General features: G+C 45.3%; 1 protein-coding gene across 6 annotated transcripts in view; it reads right to left on the minus strand.

Annotated features, from left to right (window-relative positions):
- Window positions 1-1,439: 1,439 nt before the first annotated feature.
- Window positions 1,440-24,754, minus strand: part of FBXW11 (F-box and WD repeat domain containing 11) — a 56,934-nt gene continuing 33,619 nt past the window's right edge. For all 6 annotated transcript variants that reach the window (XM_053956532.1, XM_053956529.1, XM_053956533.1 and 3 more), the window contains 11 exons: window positions 23,909-24,134; window positions 20,534-20,720; window positions 19,595-19,685; window positions 12,202-12,339; window positions 11,543-11,661; window positions 10,754-11,003; window positions 9,663-9,781; window positions 9,033-9,143; window positions 8,417-8,495; window positions 6,805-6,993; window positions 1,440-3,780 (listed from right to left, as the gene is read on the minus strand). In XM_053956532.1, coding sequence (XP_053812507.1) covers window positions 6,832-6,993; window positions 8,417-8,495; window positions 9,033-9,143; window positions 9,663-9,781; window positions 10,754-11,003; window positions 11,543-11,661; window positions 12,202-12,339; window positions 19,595-19,685; window positions 20,534-20,720; window positions 23,909-24,134 — 1,482 coding nt within the window. In that variant the 3' untranslated portion in view covers window positions 1,440-3,780; window positions 6,805-6,831. The remainder of the gene's footprint in view (window positions 3,781-6,804; window positions 6,994-8,416; window positions 8,496-9,032; window positions 9,144-9,662; window positions 9,782-10,753; window positions 11,004-11,542; window positions 11,662-12,201; window positions 12,340-19,594; window positions 19,686-20,533; window positions 20,721-23,908; window positions 24,135-24,754) is intronic.

The raw sequence follows: 24,754 nt of genomic DNA on the forward strand, positions 1-24,754 counted from the left end.
ACAGGACACAGGGAATGGCTCCCAGTGCCAGAGGGCAGGGATGGATGGGATATTGGGAATTGGGAATTGTTCCCTGGGAGGGTGGGGAGGCCCTGGCACAGGGTGCCCAGAGCAGCTGTGGCTGCCCCTGGATCCCTGGCAGTGTCCCAAGCCAGGCTGGATGGAGTTTTCCCTCTGGAATTGTGCTGCTCTAACCCCATCCCCAGGCAGTTTGGGAAGGGCTTGGCAGGAGATGCTGGGCTTGAGTGAGACCCCAGTGCCTGTGGGGGTCCCTGGAGCCCAGCCCTGCCCTCCTTGCCCACCCTCCCAGGGCACTGCCCAGCCCCACGGGCACTCCATGCTCAGGACAGTGTGTGGCTCCCACCATCTGATGGGAGGGGAGAGTCCAAGGGGCCTCAAATCCCCCAGAATAGGTGGGAGCACCCAGGGGAGCGGGACCTCCACAACTTCTCTGGGAAGTTCTCTGGTGAGAATTAACTGCCAACTGTGAAAGGCTGTAAGGGAAAACCCACAAAACAACCAAAGCCAAAGGCCACCCAGGTGAGCTGGAATGTTAAAGCCTGACCTCAAGGTTTACACTGCAGATCCATCCCAGAGCATTTGTGGCTTATTTGGATAATGATATCCAGCAAGGCCTTCAGAACCGTGTCACGAGCTCAGCCAGGCTGTGCTTCCACAGAGCACTCCTGGCACCAAACAGGGGGGCATTGGACTCGCTCAGCTCCAGGGGCAGCCTCAGCCTGACAGCAGCAACGCTGCTTCCAACACTCCTATCCAGAATCAAGAGTGGGGCAAGGAGAACAAGAAATCATCTGCACTGGAGTCATTCCTGAGGCCTGGATTTGCCAATGCTGAGCCAGAACTGCTCGTATTTTTAGCAGAGTTTATGTCACCTCCAAAACCTTTTCAGGTCAGTGTCTCCCAGAGACACCCACCAAACCAACAGTGAACAAGTCACTGCACAGCAGTTAAGGAAAGCCCAAGGCAAAGCTTTTCCTGAGTCAGAGCAAGCCCTGGAAGACTCTGCATAGCTCAAGGCATGGAGGTTGCTTCAACAAGGCAGGAGATGGGTACTGTTTAAAAAATTCTATCTGCCTTCTTGGTAAAGTAAGAAAAATTCCTTGTGATGTTCCTGCAGAGGCACTGGGGTTCAGACCTCTGTGATGGGTGAATGAGCTCAGCTCTAGGTCTCACTGTTCCTCCCAGTTTGTCCCCAAGAGAGGGAAGGGTGGAACAGTAGCTGCCACCCCCTGTGCCAGAGCAGGAGCTGGGCTGTGGCAGATGGGTTTGGGCTCCACACGGCCTGTGCCTTCCACTGGGGTTGGGCTGGAAGGGCATTTACTGGGCAGGGACCCCCCCGAGCCAGGCTGCTCCAACCCATCCTTACCTCACACCCAAACTCTCCTGAGGTGACATCACTCATCCATTAATGTGACAAATTAAGTTCAAACTTTTTTTTTATTAAGCACATTCCACAGTACAAAGCTTTAGATCATGAACGATATCTGTACAATTTAACAGTTTCAAGAAGCTGTTCATACACCAACTTTCCAAACAGATAATTGGCAAACATAATTACAAGTTAGAATTAGACTATCCCAGTGCTTTGAAACATTAATATCGCAGTAATGTACAGTTGCTCAATTATGGTTAGCAAAACAAAGTCCAGAGTGCAGCCAGGATCACTACCATGAATCCCAGGAGTCAAGTTCCTTGGGTGCCAATCACAAAAGTCCACTGCTATGTTACACAAAGCACAAAGAAGTTTAGACTGCATGTCCAAATACCATTATCTCCCAAGGAAAAACAGGAATTTAAATCTTACACATGCATTTTTAATAAAAGGACTCCGCTCTTCAGAAACAAAGAACCGTTTTCTTCAGGGCTGCAAAAGATCTCTCTTTTTTAAACAGTTTAATAGTAAAGCTATTAGATGAGAAGGGTAAAGTAAGACACTTGCACGAACTACTGTCAAGCTTACCAAAAAGTGACCTCATGGATGCTCAGGAGAGAGTTTGCTCTTCTTGACTTCATCACATTCGCTCATCTGGGTGAATAAATAGCTGGAGTAACAGGGGGAGGGTGGGGAAGGGAGCCCCTGCAGTGACCCCTGGGAGGGGCTGGGCTGGTGACACCTCGAGCTCCCCCGCTGTCCCTCGGCACCGCCCACCCCAGCACTGCACAGGGAAAGGCAAAACCCCACAGAGCCAACAGCTGCTGCCAGCACAGAACAGCACAGACGGACACAGACAGGGAATGGCAGCACGGCCCGTGCCAGCCGTGCCCTCTCCGCACAGCCGGCCCCACGCACGTGGCACACAGAAGCCACGGGGCCGCCGCCGACAGAAAATCCATTCTGCATTGCTCCACGTCTCCTCCTGGCCGAGGACAACGCGGGGGGTTTGTGTGACCACACAGATGAGAGGGGACACTGTGAGAACTGAAGAAGCAGCTATGAAGGCTCCCTAACAAAAGCATGGAGGAGCCAGGACAGGGCAGCCGATCCTCCTGGGAAACCAGCACGGAACGGGCACGGGAAGCAGAGCGGTGACTGGAACGAGCTCCTCTCACCGTCAGGAAGTGTCACAAATCAAACATAAATAATGGAACTTTGGCCCATGGTATCTTCTCCACTGAGCAGCCAAACTAATGCTACCGAGGACATCAGCGGGGGCTGTGAGGCCCCACTGGTGTCAGAGACACACAGCTGCAAATCCCGCGGCACAAAAATATAAGATACAGAACATAAATTAAACAGTTTTTAATTTTTAAAAAGTTTAGAAATTACATTTTAAAATATGTAGTTCCCATTAAAAAAACCAAAAAATAACCAAAACAAAAACCAAAACAAAAACCCAACTAATGAATACTGAAAACCTCCTTTTGCAGAGACAGTGTCTAGGTAATCATGTTACCACCAGTGCCAGGGGTTGGGACATCCTGCTGCCAAGTGCCACCACGCTGAGTGTTAGTGTGTAGTGTCAGGACACCCTGAGGCTGGCACCAGAGGCTCTGCTGTATGTACAAGGTATCTACATGCTTACACAGTATCTGAGATGAGGAAAGCACATAGGGAAGGAGGGGGACTACAGCAAACATCAGGAAGCGCAGGACGGCGAGTACAGAGCACAGGGCAAAGGAAAAGACAGTGCTATACAACTAGTTCAGATAACCTAGCCTGAATTACAGGGAATCTTTAATTTAAAAGAAATTATTGGTGCAGAAACAAGTAAACTGTAACCCAAAAATATTACTGAGCAACTCAGAAATATTTCTAAGAGTCCAACGTACACCTATGGAACAGAACAGGCTCTGAACCTGCCATGGGGAACACCTAAAGGACAGTGCTGACTGGAAAGCAAAGCTCTGTACATTCTGGGCATGTGTTTGGCACCCAAATTTCACTGGAGAATGTTTTTGTTTTTCTTAAAGTCAGACAAAAGTGCAAAGCAATATAAATTAGGCCAAGTCCTTTCTTGACTTCTGATTTATATCTGAAAAACAAGCCATCAGAGTTCAGTTTCTACAGACAATTTACATGTGAAGCTTTGGATTTCTCACAGCAGGGAAGGATAGGCTTCTGAAACTCATCTACTCCAAGTCAGTGAATTTGTAGCAAATTCAAAGACGACCACTGAGAGCAGGAAAGATTAAGAAATTTAGATATAGAATTGTGCTGCTTTGCATCTACACAGCATCTAGAACCAATTCTGACTTTAGCTGTCAATCATCTTCAGGCATGTAGTAGCCAAAAATCCAGTAGTTCAAGACTGTGGAACCCTGAAAAAGACAAAAGACAAGTGAGCTGAGAGGAGGTACAGAGCAAGCAGCATCCCCAGGTGCTCAGGCCCACAGCATCCTTTACATCCAGGCTAAGAGGGGAAGGGCAGAGCACATGCAGGAGGTGACACTCGTGCAGGACAGCCAGGGCTGCTGGCCAGGAACTCCCCAGCACAGCCCGTCCTGCAAGGGAGCTGCCCCAGGGCTCTGGGCTGGGCTCTGAGCCCCACTGCAGCAAGAGCCAGGCTCTGCATGGCTCTGGCCCTTGGCAGTGACCCACAGGCAGTTTCCTCTCATAAAGCCACACTCCCAGCCCTGCTGAGCACAGCCAGAGACCCTCCAGCTCAGCCCCCTGAACCCAACCAAAAATGGCCAGGCGATCGTTCTTCCTTCCTCACACTGCAGAGGAAGAGTTCTGCACAGGAGGCAAGTTCAGCTGCTTTAATACACAAGCAGCTTTTAGGAAAACAGACAAAACCCTCAAATACTTTGATAATCCTATTTCCAGCCTGAGGGCTCTGTTATCAGCTTGGAGGCAGTGTAAGGTCTGAGTGTAATTAAATCTGAGATTTGACTTTACCTGCCACTCCCCAAAACCACCTTTAATGGACTAGGGAAAACTTCCCTCTTCTGATATGACATTCCCATGAAAGGTTAAAGCATCCTTAGGCACTTGCCCCTGACTTCCCTTCCCTTAGCCCAAGGCCTAATGCTTAATACCAGAATATTAGACTATCATATGGTAACAATTTTTATCATGTTACAATAAACAACAGGAATTCAACAGAAAGCAATAAAACTCTCACAGCCAACTGCCAGGACTGTCAAAATTGATCCACTTTGAAGAGCCTCACATTGCAAAGCCTGTAAAAACGTGTGCAGGGCTGCTTCAAAACTCACAAGACTGAGATGTTTGAAAGCTTATAAAACTGTTTCATTAAATGTCATGATGAAATATTAGATGTTTGACCATAATTTTATGTAGATTTAGGGTTTTTGGATTCTGAAGTCAGACAAACCTGTCAAAAAGTGACGTCACAGCATCTCTGCAGTAGAGGAAATAGCTGTTAAGGGACTGTCATTACCAACACCAGAACCTGGGGACTGTGTGGTCCCAGCTGTGCCTCCTGGGCCAGGCAGACTGAGCTGTGCTCAACTGCCAAGGGTGCAGGATGTGAGCAGCAGAACTCCCTGCCAAAAGCATCTCCCACTGCCCTGGCAAACGCCAAAGATGGAGCCGTGTGTGCCACGTGGCCAAATGACACCAGCACAGTGCTGCTCAAGGAATGACAGGAATTTTACACAGCTCCTTATTTCTTGACCTGAGGGAGTAGCTGGAGCTGGGCCAGGGCAGGCTCAGGCTGGATTTTGGAGAAGGTTCTTCCCCCAGAGGGTGCTGGCACTGCCCAGGCTCCCCAGGAAATGGGCACGGCCCTGAGGCTGCCAGAGCTTCAGGAGCCTTTGGACAGCGCTGCCAGGGAGGCACAGGGGGATTGTTGGGGGATCTGGGCAGGGCCAGGACCTGGACTGATGATGCTGTGGGTCCCTTGCATCTCAGCACAGTCCATGATTCTGTTTTTCTTTTGTGCTTAAGACACACTGTATGTGGCTTTTAAAGAACTATGCCAAATCTGTAATTTAAAACCAGATTTTGTCCATCTCAAATGATCATTTTAGTTAACAGAAGCAAGCACTGATGCAGGACTGGAAGGCAGATGGAGACTGTTTATAAAATGCAGCCTTTCCAGGTGTCCCTGTCCCACCCCAGGCAGAGGAGCCAGTCCATGAGTTTCACTAAGCTGCCCCTACAGCAGGTTCTTAAAACCTTCTGTGAAGGAAAGGTTTAGCTGGGATTCTGCACATGGCCCATGTTTACTGCATTAGAGCTCTTCCTTATTCCAGAGCCTAAGTACAGGAATGCTGAGAGGCAGCTCAGCCTGGCAATGGCCAACTGCTGGCTCAGACCCTGCAAAGCAATGTGCCAACAGATCCCAGTGTCAGATCCAGAGAGGATGCTGCTCTGGTGGTTTTAAAAGGAGTGGAGTAGCAGGGAAGGCAGCTAACCCTTCCTGAGGTGAAAGAAAACTCATCTTTTAGCAGGAGCACCTCAAAGTGTGTCTCCACAAGGGAAGGGATTTCTCAGCCAGACACAGAGGTGCCGCAGGAATGCAAAAACCTGAGGAATACATTGCCACAGCAGGGACAAATGTATCCAGAGAGATAATGAAAATCCCTTCTTACCACACCAAGGCTTTCCACACCATGTTTAAACAAAGCACTCATTATCTACTTCAAATAAAGGAAATCCTTCTTGTTGGGGCAATGTCACTCCCAGCTCCTCTTGCTGTGGTGTCTCCATTCCTTGGAAGCACTGGCAGAGCCTGCTGTGCTTTGGAAGGCAGTGTCTGTGTTTCCAAGCCCCAGCACTCACAGGCAGGTGTAATTTGAAGTGCAATTGTTGGCAGAGAGGAGAATCCACATTCCCAACAAAGGGCTTTGAGCACTGACGGCAGTGACTGGGAAAGGGAACCAAACTCCAGCGAGTTCTGGGCTCTGTTTCAGACAACTCTGAGCTGTGCTGGTGAGCTCTGAGAGCTCTCCCTGCCACTTGTGCTCCTCACAGAGCTGCTGTTCCTGCCCCAGGCTCAGATCCCTGCAGAGGCCCTGCACTGCTCCTTGCACAGCTCCCCACAGCCAGCAGGTACATGGAGAGCTCCCACTTCATGGGACAGCTGGAATGCCTGTGCCATAAACCAAGGCTCCTCAATTCTCAGCAATGCTGTGAATACATGACAACTCTCTCTAACATGCCTGAACACCCAATTATAACCATGAGGGTTTACAGAAGGGGGAAGCCAACAACACATGCTGGAGCATGACCACACAAAGACTAGATTGGGAAAGAAGTGGCATAAAAAGGTTTTATTTTCTTAAGGAAAACCTCAGCTTGTTAGACTAAACCAAGCTGCAGGCAAAGGGAACGTTTCAGACATTTCCCAGACCCGGCCAATGAGGGAGCCTTACCTTCTGAGGGCAGTAAAGTGCAGACTGTTATCTGGAGATGTAGGTGTATGTTCTAGATGGAGAGCGGGTCTCGTTCTGGGCACTCGGTGGCACATTTAAGAAATCCCAAATCAGAATTGTATCGTCATGGGAACTACTAATGATCTGGAATTCATCAAACTGGAGCCTAAAGACACGTCCTGAATGTTCCTGTGGGCAATAGAGGCAAGCAGTCAGCAAGGCAAGCGGGAAACATGGCAGTGCACTGGTATCACACAGGGATCTGGACACACAAGGTATGTTCAAACTCTGCTATGCTGACTAAAAAAACCTTCATAATTACACAAAGATCGAAGAAAAGCTGCTTTTGTATGTTCATTCTTTACAGAAAACACACAGCTCCCAAATCTAGTGTTGTACCCTGAGCCTCCCTCAGTGGGCCCAGCCCAGCCATAGGCTGAGATTATTCCAGATGGAAGCTGTCTGTCCACCAAGGAGCAGCACTTTTGGCCCCTGGTTGGCACTGATGCTCTGCCAGGGCTCCTTCTCCTGCAGAATTCTCTGCTGATTCTGTTTTTTTGCAGCCCCAAACAGTACATCACAGCTCCACGCTGCTGAGAGGATCCCTCAAGCTCACACAGCAGCAACCAGGAATTCAAACACTGCCATGGGAAGGGGAGCACATGCTCCAGCAGCTCTTCCAACAAATCTCAAAGTGGCATAGGAAGCCCAGAAAAGGCTGTCCCTTTAGTCCAGCTTATTCACATTCATTAAATTTAAAGTGAGGACTCTGCCTTTATTGGAGAACTAACCCAAGCTGGCAGAGTGAACCCAAACTCCAACCTGAGCTACAGGATACCCACAGAACATAGAAACAAAGAAAATTTTCACTAAAACTAAATAAAAGAATAGTTAAATCTCATCTCTATACCAAGACTACTGAAGAGAAAGAAAAAGGAGAAGCATTTCCAGCCCCATAAGCACTTCTCCAGGTGTTGGAAAGGCCAAGCACATGCATCACCTACAGTCAAGGACTCTGAGTTGCTATGGGCTTGTCAAACTGACTCCTGAAGTAAAGCTCCACACACATTTGGGTGGAAAGAACAAGGAATTCATTCCTCCATCTATTTTTAATTAAGTCTCCTGTCAAAAGCCAAAGCCCTCATTACAAAGAAAAATATACCTTAAGCAGCTTAAGCCTTAAATGTGACTGTCCCCTGAAGGGCTGAGAGTTCCTGTGGCAATCTGTTTGACTTAGCCTCCCTTAACCCTTCCCAGCTCTTCCTTCCAAAGTGGAGGGTTAGGAAAAAAGTTTGAGAAAGGCTCACAAGATTCTTGCCCCTTTTTCAATAAGAGAAAATTTAAAAGCAGCCCTACAGTGATATTAGGGAAACACCAATAACCAGAGTGATTTGATACAGTATAATTTCTTTTAAGAGTATCTGAGAATCTCAAACCAGAAAAATTTGATCTTTCATTTAAGCTCAGATGCAAATCATTCAGGATATGACAATAAATTTTTCTTCATTCTTAAGCACCCTAAACTTCATAAACCATCCTGACATTCCCACCTATCCCACAATAATGCACTAAAACACCCCTGACTACTCCAAATTAATTAATTTTTACTTACCACTAATGTACGCAAGCATAACGTACTTGCTGGGGCACGAGGGTCAAGAGCAGCTTGCAAGTCCCAAACTTTAATTTTCCTAAAAGTAAGAGAAGAAAGTCATTATGAAAACATAGAAAATAACATCCGAAGCCCCAGAAAGCTTGGCAGGTTTTCCCTACAGCTACTGCCTCAGGATCAAGCACATTGTGAGAAATATTTTTCTCACAAGCTCAAGCTTATAAAAGCCAGGCAGTTTTGTGTTTCTTTGGAGCAGCCATTCCAGTGATGGCTCTGTGATGGCTGTGACAGGCAAGCTGACAATGCACACACAGACCCCTCCACAATGGGGGAATGGAGCTGGGCCCACCAACCCCAGGCAGACACTGAGTCCAAATAAAAGGCTACAGCCAAACCCAGTTCCAGAATTGTTTTCAGTAACTCTCCAGGCAGAGAAAGAAATAGAGAATTGGGATATGGATGTAACTGCCATGAATCCACAGTGCACTGCAGACACTGAGCAAGCCAGAGGTGCTCTGGAGAGGAGTCCTGCCATGAGCCCCACAGAAATGGTCTGCAGACTCCTGAGAGCCCCACAAGAGAAAGGCTGAATTTTGGCAACTGCTTTCAGACCTACCCATCATAGGCTCCACTAACAATCCTCTTGTTGTCGAACCTGATGCATCGAACCAGCTCTTCATGGCCTTCTAATACTCTTAAACAGGCACCACATTCAATGTCCCAGAGCCTAGGGAGAACACAGGAGAAAGGCTTAAGCACAGCCTGGTTTGCTGTGGGAGGTATGAAATTTGCTTAAAAAAGTGTCATTCAGAGCAGCTGCAGTACACATATCAAAATTACTGTAATCATTCAAAATCACATGCAAGTAAAGCCCAGATATGTGTTATTCTGGAAAATTATAACAGAGTTTTTTCTGTTCTCTGTAAGCCATTGGTTAGAAGTTCAGAAAATTTACTGAACAGGGAGCAATGTCTTCCCCATCTCTCCTAGCAGACGACAAGGTGAGTAGATAAGAGGTAAGACAAGCAGTAGATAAGAGGTTTCATTCACTCTGAAACCTCAGTGTCCCATTCTTCCACGGGGTTGTGAAACGTTTACTCCCACACTGAGGTAAGCCCCATTCATAAACCATCAGCTTCAATGGCAAGCCATGCCAAGGAAGTTTTGCAGCATCAGAGTTGAGGGAAATCCTGTTTTCAGAACAGAAGGCCCCTGTTACCCACGGCCAGCAGCTGGTGGCACCCACCTGATGGTGTTGTCCGAGGAGCCGCTGACCACGAGGCGGTCCCGGTACTGCAGGCAGGCGATGCCGCGCTTGTGCCCGTTCAGCGTCCGCACGAACTCGCACGTGCTGGTGCTCCACACCTGGGGACACGGGACAAACTCCCTGAGAGCTGCACCAAACAGGGCTTCAGCACTGCACGAGAAGCCACTAGGAATTCACAGACAGAGGGGCCTGAGGCTGACAGAGGACTGAAAACCCACAGAGCATCTTCAGAGGCAAAGAGCAGGGCCCGGGCACCAGTGGAGATCCAGCAGGGACAGAGCCACCAGCACTGCTGTGGCACTGAGAAGAGCTGGGGGGTGTATCTAAAATATTTTCAGGTGGCAGAGACTGCTCCAAATGATTTCAAAACCTTGATTACACTTCGTAAGATAAAAATCATTTTTAAAACTGGAGTTAGCAAACACAAAACCCTCACACTTTTTTACCAAATAAATTATTAGGAAGTTCTTAGTAAGAGAAATGGCCTCTAAGCTTGATCTTAACCTTAAAGGATTCAATCAACTTTGCCCATTTTTAATGGAACTGTAATTGAAATTGTAACACAGAGTATAAAGTGGCTCATTTTCCAACACAGAGTGCAGCAGGATCTCTGGCAGAGATTTGGAGATGGAACTGCCGAGAACTTCTTGGCCTAGGCTAAGGCAGCTCTGGTTCACAGAGGGCAGGATGGAAATGCCTTTGTTATATTAGTGCACATCTTCTGCCATGTAACAGCCTTCAAATCAAGCCTCTGAATCCTTCTAACATGGCACAGCTTGGCTGAGCTGCTGGGAGGGAAGGTGAGATGAGGAAAGGCACGGCTGAGGAATTTCATGTCTGGACACAACTGCCAAATGAAATTAAAAATACCACTGGAAAAAGGCACAGGATGTGCCACATTTAACAGAGCAACTGATCTCGAGACAAAGAGTTCAAACAGCAAATGGGCTTTGCTTTTGCATGAAAATATTCCACTGCAGTTGTGTGCCCAAAGTCACCAAGAGCCAGCAAGAGGACACTGCTCAATGAGAGACACCAGAAAGGCCCTGGAGCAGAGTCGTGCCACTGACCTTGATGGTCCTGTCCCCCGAGGCTGACACAATGTACTTGTCATCAAAGTCCACCACGTTGACAGCAGCGCGGTGTCCCACCAGGACGCGGCGCAGGGTGATGTCCGTGGGGGAGGCCATGTCCCACACAGCAATGGACCTGTCCTTGGAGCACGTCACCATCAGCCCATTGCTGAACCTCAGGTGGAGCACGGCCTCGTTGTGGTGGATCAGCGTGTTCAGAACTTCCCCTGTATTTACATCCCAGACTCTGCAGGAGAGAGGAGTGTTATCTCAAGGGAAGCGACGGCTCTGCGGGGTGAGAACAGGCACAAGCCTGCTCCGGTCTCCAAGGGAGAGCTCTGGCTGGCTCACCCATGGCAGGGCTTGGGCAAGGCAGGAAGATGGGTGCTGGAAGTGTCCTCACTGCCAGCAGAACTGCAAGTCAGGCAGCGCTCCATGTGTACTGAACACCCTCTCAATTAGAGTCACAACTACAACGTGTCAGAGGGCACTAAAAGAAACCCTAACTGAAGAAATTGTTGCAGAGTTGGCCACCAGCCACCCCAAAACTTCAGGATAAGCCTTGAATCCCTCAGGTCATATTCCTTCAAAATTTCTAATGCTAAAAGAACAAAATAGATTTTGAAGAAAAGTTATTTAATATGATCCTTTGCCAAGTATGAGTATCTTGCTTCTGGAATCCAATATCACATTAATCTTGGGGATGTTTTCTGATATTTAGAGATTATTGAAAATATTCCCAGCCCTGATACTCAAATTATTTTTGTACAAGAACTTAACGCTCACCTCACTGTAGAATCTGAAGATCCAGTTACAATAACTCTTTCATCGTATTGCAGACAAAGAACTGAGCCAGTATGTCCCGTCAATACTTTCAAACATTCCAAGCTTGATTTGTCCCAAATCTGTTAGAAACAAGAAGGATAAATGGCTTATTAACATCAAGAACATGGATCTGAGACTTGAACATTGTCACAGCTCTGAAGAAAGGAGGAAAACTAGACCCCATGAGGGGTGAGTCTGTTCCATCAGTGGTCCTTGTCCTTCCCTTTAACTTTAGGAAGTCTTGATGTAAGTTTTTGAGAGAACAGTGAAATAACCAAGCACCATGAGGAGATCAAATCCTGTCTGGCCAAAGAAGTGCCAGGGAAGATGAGCACAGAAGCAAAGTCCTGACAGTGAAACAACTACAGCCAAGGCCAGCGGCACACAGAGACCTCCTCCCTCCTGAGGGAACACTGATTCCAGGGCAATCTTTACAGTTAATGGACATGATCCCTGGCAGTGCCCCAGGCTTCCAGAGTGCAGGTGAGGACTTTGCCAGGCTCAGACATCCCATCCTCACCAACCAGACACTGTCCCATGAAGAGACACCAAGAAGCACAGGCAGCTTCCAGGGCAGAACCTCACTCACAGCCAGGGAAAGGACAAAGGGCAGTGCTCACCTTAATGGAGTTATCTCGTAGGCCACTGATGATCTTCTCATCATCGTACTGTAAACAGTAGACCCCTTTGCTGTTCTCAGAGCGGCACTGGATCCTTTGCAAGTTGTGCCTTCCACACCTCCAGTTGGATTCTATAGTCTGACCAGAGGGCAAAAACAGGAGTTGGGCCTCAGGCTGCAGCAGGACTGTCCCACACCCCCCAGCTTCCCACTCTTACACACATCATCCTTGAATCTGAAGGACAGAAAACAAATCTCTTCTCCTGCTCCCAATAAAGACACACAAACCACAATGAATTACCATTAGCACTTCTGTAATTTGTCGTGACAAAAGCTGTGTTTATGGAGGCAATCATGGTCAACCAGCTTTAATAAGAATTTCGCAAGGAGCCATTAGAGAGATACATTCCAGAACCATTTTCCCCCCACGTTTATGTGACCAACTAACAAAAGCTGCAAAGATGAGACCAGGAGCTCACATGGTGCCTTGTCTAGCCTCAGCTGGGTGACCAACATTACAGAACTGCTGATTCCAACATGTTAGTGAAGGGATTTCCTTCCCCTACCCAGCCATATCACCCATTAATTGTACGTACATACCTTGGAAAGAGATGTTGAGATACTAAACCCTCCTGAAAGTACCTAAAATCCTGATAAAAATAAAGCTCAACAGAAACTTAAGGTTTCAAATAACCCAAACTTGCTTTCCTGCCCCGACTTGAAATCTGTAGAAGAGTAATTCTCAACATTTTCATTCTGAGAGGTATTTTTAAGGAGAGAGACCTGACACGCCTTAAAAAGCTGCAAACTGTTTCACAGCAGAACCAGCATGATTTTCAGGTCTTAATCAGCTTTACTCCTTGTTGGAAAATCAATGCTAGATTCAAAGAAATGTGGGGTTTTGGACAGGAAGATCCTAACGCAACCAAAAGAGAATGTGTGCCCAGAACTCCAGGCCAACACCTGCAGCACCTGGGCAGGCTGGGATGTTTTCATTAGAATAGGCCATCTGTTTAGCTATTTCCCTGGAATTCTCCCCAAATACTGCATGGAAACCTGGGGAGAATCTGACAGACTAGCAGTTTGTTTGGAAAAGTATATTTATTAAGTAATCCTAATTTCCAAAGCAGTAGCAGGCACCTCTGCAGCTCCTCCAAGATTAAAACTGACTGAACCCTCAGTAAAGACAGAAATGGAGTGTGACCGTGACATCCCAATTCTAGGAAAACATGTCCGCTTCAAGGGAAAACTGACTTTCCACTTTGTCTTCCACTTGTTTGCTCCTTAAATTGTCTCCCATTATGAAATTTGGAGAGAATTATACCCAGTCCTAATACAAACCTGATGTGCCCAGGAATTTGTCTAAATCACAAATATGAAGAGATGCTTCTAGAGGAGCAGCTGACAGATCATTCACCGCCTCATTCCTTTCCAATTTGGTGGGGAAACCACTGAAATCAGGGCAGTGAGGGTGTCCGTTTGGGATCAGCTCTCCTGGCCAGCCAGTGCCCTGCTGACTGGCACACTGGGAGCTGGGCCCAAAGCTGACACTGCCCTGGAGAGATCAGCCCAGCTCACCTCCTTGCTCAGCATGCAATGCAGGGTTGGAGGAGGAAGGACAGGCAATTCCCAAGCTTTATCTTATCTGGGCTAGGAGAGCACAACTGCAGCTCATCATCCTCTGACCCTCAGAAACAGGAGAGCAGGCATCAGTAGCAGGAGCCAATATAATTATAGATCTGAAGGCAGCAGATTTAAATATGCATAGTAACACTGGAGGCACAGGAGATAAGGCATCAGAGATCGCAGTCAGCCAATTTAAATAGTTTTAGAAACTATTTATGTTCAGATACTCAGTTCTGAATAGTCTTAAAGGGGAGCTTCCCCAAAGCCCTGTTCTTGGAAAGGTCTGCACTAAGCTTGCACCAAGCATGTGCCAGAGGAGCTGTGAATGCTCTGTGAGCACTTCCACACTTCAGCTTCCTGTGCCAGCCACTCCCAACAGCTCCAGAACGCACTGGGAACCCCCCAGATCAGAAATACTGCTGGTCACAGCTCCCCAAACAGAGCAGCATCCACTGGAAGTTCGCTCACCAGGCACTGAGGACATGAGCTGGCCCAATTCTCACAGGTTCACTACAGGAAGCTTCTTCAGCTGCTCCCCATAAGAAAATGCTGGCTTCAGATAAAGGAAACTAAAGTCTTGTGTACCTCTGTGAGGGCAGTAAGGCACATACAAGTGCACATTTCAGTTCTGTGAGGAGTTGTCATTCCATGTAGCCATTATTTGGTGTGGCTACTGTGGGAAAACAGTGCCTGTTTTTGGAGAACTTGTAAAATCCCCTCACGCTGCCTTAATTCTTGGGATGCTGGGAAAGCAGCCATGATACACAGAATGTACAGCAGCACTTCCCTGGGCAGTGGAGTGAAACCAGATGTACACATCCAGAGAAATAACATTTGGGATGACTGAACAGACTGAGTGGGTGGGCAACTGGAGGACCCTCTGAGAGGAACATGATTAATGAAGAACTGGCAACCACATGAAAGCTTCTGCTGCAGGGAATTTCTGGTCATTGCTCCATGGTGCAGGGAGTGAAAGTCTTCATCTGCACCCTCCTGCCAGGAGAGATCCTAGCTGGATACACCGAGCAGGGAGGACAGCAGGTATGAGGGGTGTCTATGGCCTCTTCCTCAGGGCTGAAGAATCCCACAGTTTATTTGTGTGCTTATGGTTCCAGACCAACACCCAGACATCCAAAACCCACTACTGTATTTCCTACAGATGCCCTCAAAAATCTTCTCTGCCTCTGAACTCGGGTTTCCCCAGTAAAAGGCAGAACAGTCTCCTGAGTTCACACCCACAGTTTCTCACACTCTCCTTAAAGCTCACCAGAGCAACAGCAGCGAGGAGCTCACTAATGCTGCACAAGCAACAAAATCTAGACATACAAGGGAAAGATCAAGCATTTACCACAGCAGGAGAGCCATTTGGCAGCTGAAGTAGTGCACAAATGGATTGAAAGAAAAAATGGCATTTAGTGAGAAAAGTACAAACAGAAAATAGTCCAAGATGTAGAGGTATAGCCAAGCCTTGACCATGCCAGAATATATTCACTGGTGCAAAGATGCACAGTGAAAAAAAATGCAATTCATCTGCATTAACAGCTGGAATATTAACTATACATTGGAAGTGTTAAGGATAATCTACTAGGAGCAGCGTTTTTTTACCACTGGATAATATACACTGTGTTCAGCTCCTTGGCTAACAATTGCATTTTTATCCTTGTGAATGTTATTGCAGAGTAAGTGGGTTTATCTTAATCCCATAAACCAAGGAGTTTCTGTTCCCTCTGAATACACAATTCTCCTGCAGGACAAGTGAGGCAGGAAAAAGCAAAAGGAACATCCACATTTGTTGCGTATGTAGGGATTTCTCCTGACGCATTAGGCCATGAAAATCCAACCTTTGTTCTCATGCTTTCCTCAAAGGGAAAAAGGAAAATCCCTCCTGACCATGGCAGAGGGAAGGCACAAGTAAATGAACTTGTGTCACCGGGGTACAGAGGGCTTAAAAATTAATTCATGATGAAATTAAGAGGGTCTGATAAGCAAAGACCCCCAGGTCCCCTTCCAAGGCTGCTCTCCAGCCCCTCTGTGTTAAAAAGCAGGAGTGCTGTGGGGCAAAGGGAACCAAAGGAGCCACGCCAGGGCCCCACCCCATGGCCAGGACAGCTGAAGGGGGAGTTCTGCCCTGCTCAGAGGAGAGAGCTGCAGTCTGTGCCATGCACCACAAAAACTTGGTCCCTCCTGCTCCAAAGCCTCCCCTCTCCTTGGCCAGCTTCATTTTTAAGAAATGCTTTTTGGAAAGTGCCTGTGGAATAGAAATTTCAAAGGCTGGCTGAAAAAATTTCTAGGCATATAATGTTGACCAGATTCTCCCCACACACGCACATGAAATATCTCCAGCATCATAATTAAAGCAGTACTAAACAAACCCATTTCCCTCAGAAACTGTACCCTGCAATCTTCATAAACAACCAAGTCCCAATGCTGGCAGGGACTTAGGGCAAAAACTGACTTCTTTTCAAACTGTCCCAAGGCTTTAAAATTTCAATTCCAGTCCTAAAACCTGAACTTTTCCAGAAATCAGAAGAACACAGAGTGTTTATTTGATGGCCTGACACCACATCTTTCTAAAGTTTTCGGAAAAACCACATTTTTATTCTCATCTTAATTAGGTGGACCCAAGTCCCCATGGAAATGAACTGAGGGCACTCACCATGTGCCTCAAGATAAGGAGAACATTAATGAAATAAAGTCTTCTCAACTCATCACCAGAAATAGACACTTGTACTAATCCTGAGGGGACAACACAATAGTTGGCCAAGCTTCACAAATAATATGGAAAAATTCCAGGGACTTGGGGTTCTGGAGTCAGCAGGATTAAACCTCCCAGCCTGGCACTGTGCCCGAGGACAGGGCCCCATGGGAATGGCCACCCCGCTCCAGCCAGGGGCTCTCCACAAACAAGGTCGCACACCAAGTCCAGTTTTCCAGGATAAACTCCCAAATCCAAACCCAAAAAGGTTCTCCCTTTTAAAAAAGCTCCTAAAGAACCCTGGCAGTTCAACATGTGACTTGGAGATGTTTGGAGGGACTGGACCACCTCTTGTGAAATGAAACCTAATTAAATATTTGGCTTCACAGCAGAGGTGGGGAGTAACCATCTCTTTCCAAGAATTTGGTTTCTGATCTCTAAATGTCCTCTTATTTTCAAATCAAATGACTTCAGAAGTGACATGATGTTCCTAAAATGTGTTTGGCATGAAGAAAACAGACACTGGCACCACCACATTTCTGGAGAGGCAAGGGAAGCCCCCTCTGGCAAACCCCTGCCTATGTTGCCTTCAGCTCCCACCACTCTGTCTGCATGAACTTTTGACCCACAACACAAGTAGAGCCCAAGGGAAAGAAATCAAATTTGCTGTTTATCATTCCTCATTTTTCCTTCCAATTGTTAATTCAGGTTTGGGACTATTTTTCAAATTCTGATAGAGAGCACATTCTGCTTTGAGCTTATCTCTGCCCACAACCCAATTTAGCATCAGCTGCAGTAAATTCCTACCTCTTACCCTTGGAAACAATCAAGCAGGATTTGGCCAATCTTTGTGGTAAAATACCGAATGACAAGATTTTTGTGCTACACCAGATATATTTAACTGTATTAAAAAAATCTCATCCTTTGGATTTGTTTTTAACAACAGGTATATAATTCTATAATATGCTAATATGGCTCCCTAAACTCTGACCCTCTGACAGACATGGGAAGATCTCATTAAAGATCCAGGCAAATATTTGAAGAAAAAACATTTTGGTATTCAGAGACAAAAAATTCTTCATCACATCTAAGATGAAAGTCTTATTTAAGAGCTTCTACACATTGCTGTGAAACATGGAAGAATGGAGAAAGTACACAACCGTGGAAGAGCAACAAAAACAGGAAGAGGAGGAAGAAGTTGATCTTAAAGCTAAGGTTGGTTGTTATTGGTACTCACTCTCTACATTTTAAACAGTGTTAAAAGCTTCTTTTGACAGCCCTTTAGGGAAGTAATTTGTGTATTTGTGAAAAGTGATTTATTTGCTTGTGAAAAAGGTGATTTATTTGAAAAATTCTAATAGACTTTTGGAAGTGGAAGAATTATTGGGCCCCTGACTGTCAGCACAGACACAAACCCCACTCCAGGTCAGAGACCTGGCAAACAGGAATATTTCAGAAGGCTTGAGGGAATAGGCAAGCAGGAGAAAATCTGCTGTGGCAGAAACACTCATTGCTACAATACATTTTTAAATCCTACTCTTTTCCCACTCTCAGCTATTCAAAGACTGACAATTTTTTATATTTATTATTGATAATGGGGATGAGAGAAGCACAAGGGGTTTGGGGTTTTCCTGCTTGCTTCATCCTAGCAAGAAGTATTCAATTCAGGAGCTTTGTTTCTGTGCACTGGAAAGCAAATCTACAGCAACTAAAGAACCAAAGCATTAAAGAGCAGATTGGGATAATTCAAAAGCCCTCAGAACACCTTCAAGGAGTCCTTCCATCTCTAATAACAATGGTGCCTACACAAATGTTCCATTTATACAAATGAGAAGAATAACATTCAAAGTGTTACAGTAATGCCAAATGGTTTTAGTGTTCTATGCAAACATTTTCATGCTGCTTTTTGCCCATTTTCTTTACAGAACTAGGCCAGAATTGTGCAGAAAGCAAGAAAATATCACACTAAAAGCTCTTAATCCCTCAGGCTTCTTATCATTGCAGCATCACTCTCGTTCCCTACAGGGAAAATACATCTCCCCTCCAATAACTAAGTGGATCATTCAGCTTACAGGTAAATACCAAGTTTGGTCATCTTTTGCCTAGGGTGTATTTCATGCTCAGTTCTTTATCTTTAAATGTCTATAAATGATGTAGCAAGGTTTATAAAAAGGTATTTGGAAAATACATTATGGCTTCCAGCAAAACCATTTTACAGCTGGGTTCAGAGTTGAGGATAATTTCGTTTCCTGAGTGCCAAGCAGCACAAATTGCCATTTGCCATTCCACACAGTGATTCCATAAGTTCACATCTGTCTTCAACATCGAAACACATTTCCCCACTAATGAATTTCAGACCAATAATTTCCAATTCTGAAATAAAGCCATGACAGTCTGTGGTGTAACTTCAGAGCTTTGTGGTGAGTACAGCAAACAGAACAAGACACATTTTTTCCTGCTGGCAGAACACTGGGATGATCCTGATTTATCAGAAATATTTCAAAACCACCAAGGCAAGCCCAGCTCTGTAAATCTCAAAACAAGATAAGCAAAATTTTATATCTGAAGCTTCTTTACCACTGATGCCCCTGTGGGTTCATCACAGGACTGATGATTGTTCCCATCAAAGCACTGGAGAGAGGAAAAATCCCCAAGGACTGAGGACCAAAGCTGTGTTTATAACAGTCAGTCAGTGCTTTAGAAGTGGTAAGTTACATTTTAAATAATTGGTGTTTAAGGCATGAACCTCAGATCACCTTCTAAGTGAGTATATCACCAATATATTGAACATTGAGCAATACAGGGAATTATCTTAGAATAGTGTGTCCTAAACCTGCTATTTTATTAAAATCCATAGTCTCAAAAGAGTTCCAAAACTCTTTAAATGCAAAAAGGATGGTGTTAACACCTAAACCAATGCACCTGCTGTGCCAAGGAGCTGCTGAGGGTTTTTTTTTGCATCATCCCAAGAGTAACAGTGAAACAGATTCATTGCTCCAACATTCACCACCTCTGGAACCCCAAAATCAGCACCATTATCTGTCCTGCAGACAGGATAGATCAGAACACCTACCTCTATATCCTGGATTATCTTTGGGTATAAGGACCTGTAAAACGAATTGGGGGGCCCATCTGTTGGTCTGTTTTTAAACAGGTACTGATCCCTAGAAAGAAGGAGAAATACAGTTTTCAATGTAGCACAAAGAATCCAAACTTCACAGGAATGCAAAGCATGTCCAGAACAAACCCTCAGCACATATTTTCAGAAATACCTGCAAGAATTTTTAGTATCACTATTACAACCCTTGTGACTTTGCAATTTGACAAATATTTAGAATGTCCAAGGTTAAAAAGATAACACGTGCTTTCCAGTTCTGATTTCCTGCTCCACAAGGTTTCATCTTTGTGCCATCCCCTTACTCTGTACATGCCTTTGCTCAGGCACACCACTAGAGAGCACAGGGAAACAGGTTTCTGAGGCAGAACAACTCTCCAGAAACTTGGGAAGGACAAGAAAACTCCATTGCCACAAACAGCAAGGGTTTCTCTTTGAGAGGCTTCTGCAGCCCAAGCTGCTATTTTATACTTTAAGCAAAAAAACCCAAAAACAATACAAAAACAAAACAAAAAGACTCAAACAAAACAAAAACCCCCCAAAAAATCCCAAACCAAACAAAAAAAAAAGTCCAATTGGAAATACTTCACTTGAGAAAAAGCCCTGCAAATGTGCTGCCACTATTTTTTGTGAGCTGATGGAACTGATAGTTCTCCTCACAATATAGAAATTCCAAATTTGCACAGATTCAAGCAAGAAAAAATGTCGAGAGACATGGGAGCACAAAAGGACAGGGACAAAGGCAGAGCAGAAAGGGGAGCTGACAGCTTTGGCCTCCAGCCCCAGCAGAGATCAGGATCTCAGCAAGAGCCATTTACTCTAAGCTTCCTTTTGGGCAGAGCTCACTGGGAGGGATGTGTGCAGGAGGCCAGGCAGCAGGGGAGCTCAGGCACTTACCAACCCCTCCTCTCCGAGAGCCCCTTCCAGAGCGGGTCTGTGCGTACCATCCTCTCAATGAGCTTCTTCCACAGCATCCCCTCTGAGATGACTCTCTGCCACTCCTTACACACCAGCTCTGCTGCACACAAGGATCTGGCATCGAGATAGGAAAGGATGTTTTCTGCTATGTGATCTAAGCCTTGCTCTACAAAGAAATGAAGAGCAGTCAGTGAGTGCACAGAAAGAACCAAACCAGCTTTGTAAGACACTGAGAATCCAGAGCTTCGGGGCATGGCAGCAACGTGAGAACACTGCCATTGGCAGAGGCACCAGTTACAGGTGAGTGCACACAGAGACACCAAAATATCTCCAAGGTTTTATGTCTTTCCTGCCTGTTGGACCATCCTTCTGCAATGCAGGGAGAATCAGCACAACAGTGCAGGAAAAGCAACATGGACAGGCCCAGGGAGTGGATTCTCCCCTGCACTTTGCTCTCCTGAAATCCCACCTGGAGCAGGGATCACAGCCCTGGTGTTCCCAACACAAGGACATGGAACTGTTGGAGCAAGTCCAGAGAAGGCCATGGAGCTGCTACAGGGACTAGAGCAGCTCCCCTGTGGAACCAGGTTGGGAGAGCTGGGAATGTTTAGCCTGGAGAAGGGAAGGTTGTGTGGAGCCCTGAGCCCCTGCCAGTGTCTGAAAGGGCCACAATAAAGTACCTCTGCATCACGAACTGGAGTGCCAGGACAAGGGGGAATGGCTTCCCTGCCAGAGGACAGGGTTAGATGGGATACTGGAGAGAAATTCTTCCCTGTGGAAAAGTCACTGCTAAGTCTGTTCCTTATTTCAAAGGACCTGCAATTTTGTTTTCCACAAAACTCCCCTGAACCTGAGATGTTGAATAACTTAATTTTCACGAGTAACATACACTCCTTGGCCAAGCATGAAGAAAATCTTTCAAACCACGAGATGACGACCTTTTTAATTTTCCACTTTATCTCATGACAGCCCTCTTTAGGCTTCAAATAGTCCTGACAAATCAAAGGAACTACTGTTATTTTTTTAGAGCATGAAGAAAGTATATTCATACAGTCCTCCACTGCACACTGAATTTCACATGGCCTTCATAAAAATGAACAGCAGCAGAAAGCAGAAACTAATACATGTGAGTCTTACTCATTTATTGATTTATTCTACATAATTTATATAACTACAACATAAGTCTAGTGGCCCTGTCCTTCATGTCTGTGCTTTGGACCTGATCCTATTATGTTAATTAGGGTAAATATTTCAGTTGACATCTCTTTTGGATGTAGCAATTTAAACCTGTGAACTTCTGCTAGCAGTAAAAATCTCAAGAATAGATTTGATGTCAGACAACATGCAGGACTAAGTTTAAGACATATTAAGGCCTGAAATAGCTGCATATCCCTATTTTACATTAAATGACAGGGATTTGTTTTAGAAAATTTCTGAAATAGGTACTAAAACCTTTCCATTTTCTGAAGCAAAATGAATTTGACATCTATTGGTAGACTTTTCAAAGGAAAATATGACACCCATCCCTTATGCCTCTACAGAGTCTTTGCAGAAAGAAAATTGTGAAAAAGAGCTGTTGTTGATTAGAGGGAGCAGCTGAAGGTTTGGTTGAATTTCAATAATAAATTCAAACAATTAAAATTCACAGGGATTTCAAAGGTCTGTGTATAAATATCACTTTGTATGAAAATGAAACCCAAATGTGGGATGTCAACTCTCTAAATGTGATCAACATTAGATACAAAACAGTCACTTCGATCAGGAAACATAACACAGTTACCACTCTATCACTGAAAACAAGGGAAGTCAGATTCCATCAACTCTTCTTCCATTTTTCCTACATTCTCACAGGTGTAAAATTGGTCAGGACAGTGAGCAAAAACTACTCCTGTTTACAACAAAAGAATCTGACTTTTTCAAGACAAGCAAAGTAATCTTTTAAAAAGGCATCATCGAACATCCTGAGTTGGAAGGGACCCACAAGGATCATCAACTCCAACTCCTAGCCCTGCACAGCATGACCCCAAAAATCCCTTCATATCCCTGAGAGTGGTACGCCAGTTCTCCTTTAATGTGATTGCAGCCCAACACAGGATTGATTTCCATCAGCTGGGATTAAGTTCCTGGGTAAATTTAGACAGATGTTCTTCGCATGCCACAGCACCTTCAAGGAAGGCTGAATATGGGAACAATTCCCAGTATTTACACTGGGGACAAGCAACAGAAGCTGTAAAGATGTATTTTGGTATATACAAATGTGGTGTAAACCAGTGTCACTTTACAAAGCTCCCAGAATTTTCTTAGGCAGAAATATATAACATGAAAGATCTGTACAGCTCTGCATCAGCCCTGAGGTATAAAACAAAATAAAATTTTAATTGAAGATCAGACTTGCACATGAAGGGTCTGGAGAGTCAGTCCTAGGAGGAGCAGCTGATTTGGAGTTCTAGGATTTAGCCTTTAGGCTTTGCATGGCCTCTTCCACCCTCAGTGTTCAGAACTGTCCTGGCATTCCTGGGACAAACCCACAGGGTGCTCACACACTGCAGGATGAAGCTGTGCCAGTGGGCTGCCAGGGGCACACAGAACACACTGACCACTTACCCAGGCTGATTTCCCACTCTGCAAACAATGTCCACAATTTTCCCTTCTCAAGAATCATATGAATGACTGTCCCCAGCAGCAAGAATCCAGAGATACAATTTCTTCCAAAAATTAATTGAAAAATAAATACAACTTTACCAGCAGATAACAACCTAGAGATTCTATATATCCACTACTGCTGCTCTGCATTTTTGTGAAAAAATCATAGAGCAAGTATAAAAACAGATTTCATATCTGAACATATCAACACAGGCAGACACTTGCAGGTATCAGAAGAGGTTGTGAGTAACTGAAAAGAGGAATCAGGGCTGGACAACACAATGAAAATCTACAAGTGTTTTTGCTCTCAGGCCAGCAACAAGAGTAGACAAACTGGATGCACTTATCTAAACAGAAACTCAGAACAACATTAACATGTAAGAGTTCCTAAACTAAAAGATCTCTGTAGTAGCATTTTCTGTATGAAAAAGGAGTTCAGACCAAAGCCTGCAGATACACAACTTGTGTGACAACTCAGTTCCAATTCCAGCACAAATTCTTTGGGATACACAAATCCAACTGTTTTAACGTGGAACAACACTGGCATCCAGTGGCCAATTCAATTAATCACAGAAGGCACTCAGCCACCCTGCTGCCCTTCTCAGCAGCAGGAAGCAGCACTGGCTCTCTAAAGGACAGTGGGAATGCAGAGGATGTTCCCAAGGGGCTGCACACCCCAGAGCAGTCCCGTGCTCCATGCCCTGGATTTACCTGGTAGCGCAGTGATGAAGTCCCGCTGTAACATGGGCTTCAGGTAGGAGTTAATATGTCCATGCTGATAGTGACACATCCGGGAAATGAGGTGTTCCACAAATTCCACTTGATCTGATTCAGACCACTGGTCAAAATATTTTATACACAAGTCTTTTTCCTTTTCGTAGTTTCCTTCCGATGGTCTTTTTCTTGAGACAATCACAGATGAAGTTCCATTACTTATCTGGGGTTGAAAAAGGAACATTATTTATATGTTAGTATATATTTAAATATTGGTATTTATATATCAACTATAGGAACAGTTTAATAAAATCTCTCTCAAGGAAGAACATGTAAGAAGATGCAAAGAAATAATCAGAACTAAAATCTAAAACACATTCTTCAAGAAATTAGTTACATCAGATGAATTTCAAAGACTTTTCAAAATCTTTCATAGACTTTGCTCCTAAATTACTTCTTACACTGAAAGTCTTGAATTCTTCCTTTACACCTCTTAAACTCCAAGGGATATACCTTTCCCAGCTCAAAGCAGTGGTTTCTGGGCACATTGCAATTTGTCTCCACAAATGTTTTGCTCAGATTCTGGCGGTTAAAATCAGAATTCGCAACCCTCATGTCAGTGTTGCACTGGTTGTCCATAAATGAAAACTGAGAATCAAGGGCTTGGTTTGTTTTTGCAGAACCGCTCCAGTCAATGTTTGTGACCTCATTAAAATCCTAGGAGCTTCAGCTGCACATCAGGATGGCTCAGAACACCCGGCAGGAGTCACTGCTAATTACTGAGCACAGCCTCAGAGTGATGCCAGCTCCTCTGAGCCCCTCAGGAGCCAAAGGGTTGCTGGG

The sequence above is a fragment of the Vidua chalybeata genome, chromosome 15 (assembly GCF_026979565.1).
Source record: "Vidua chalybeata isolate OUT-0048 chromosome 15, bVidCha1 merged haplotype, whole genome shotgun sequence".
Taxonomy (NCBI): Eukaryota; Metazoa; Chordata; class Aves; order Passeriformes; family Viduidae; genus Vidua; species Vidua chalybeata.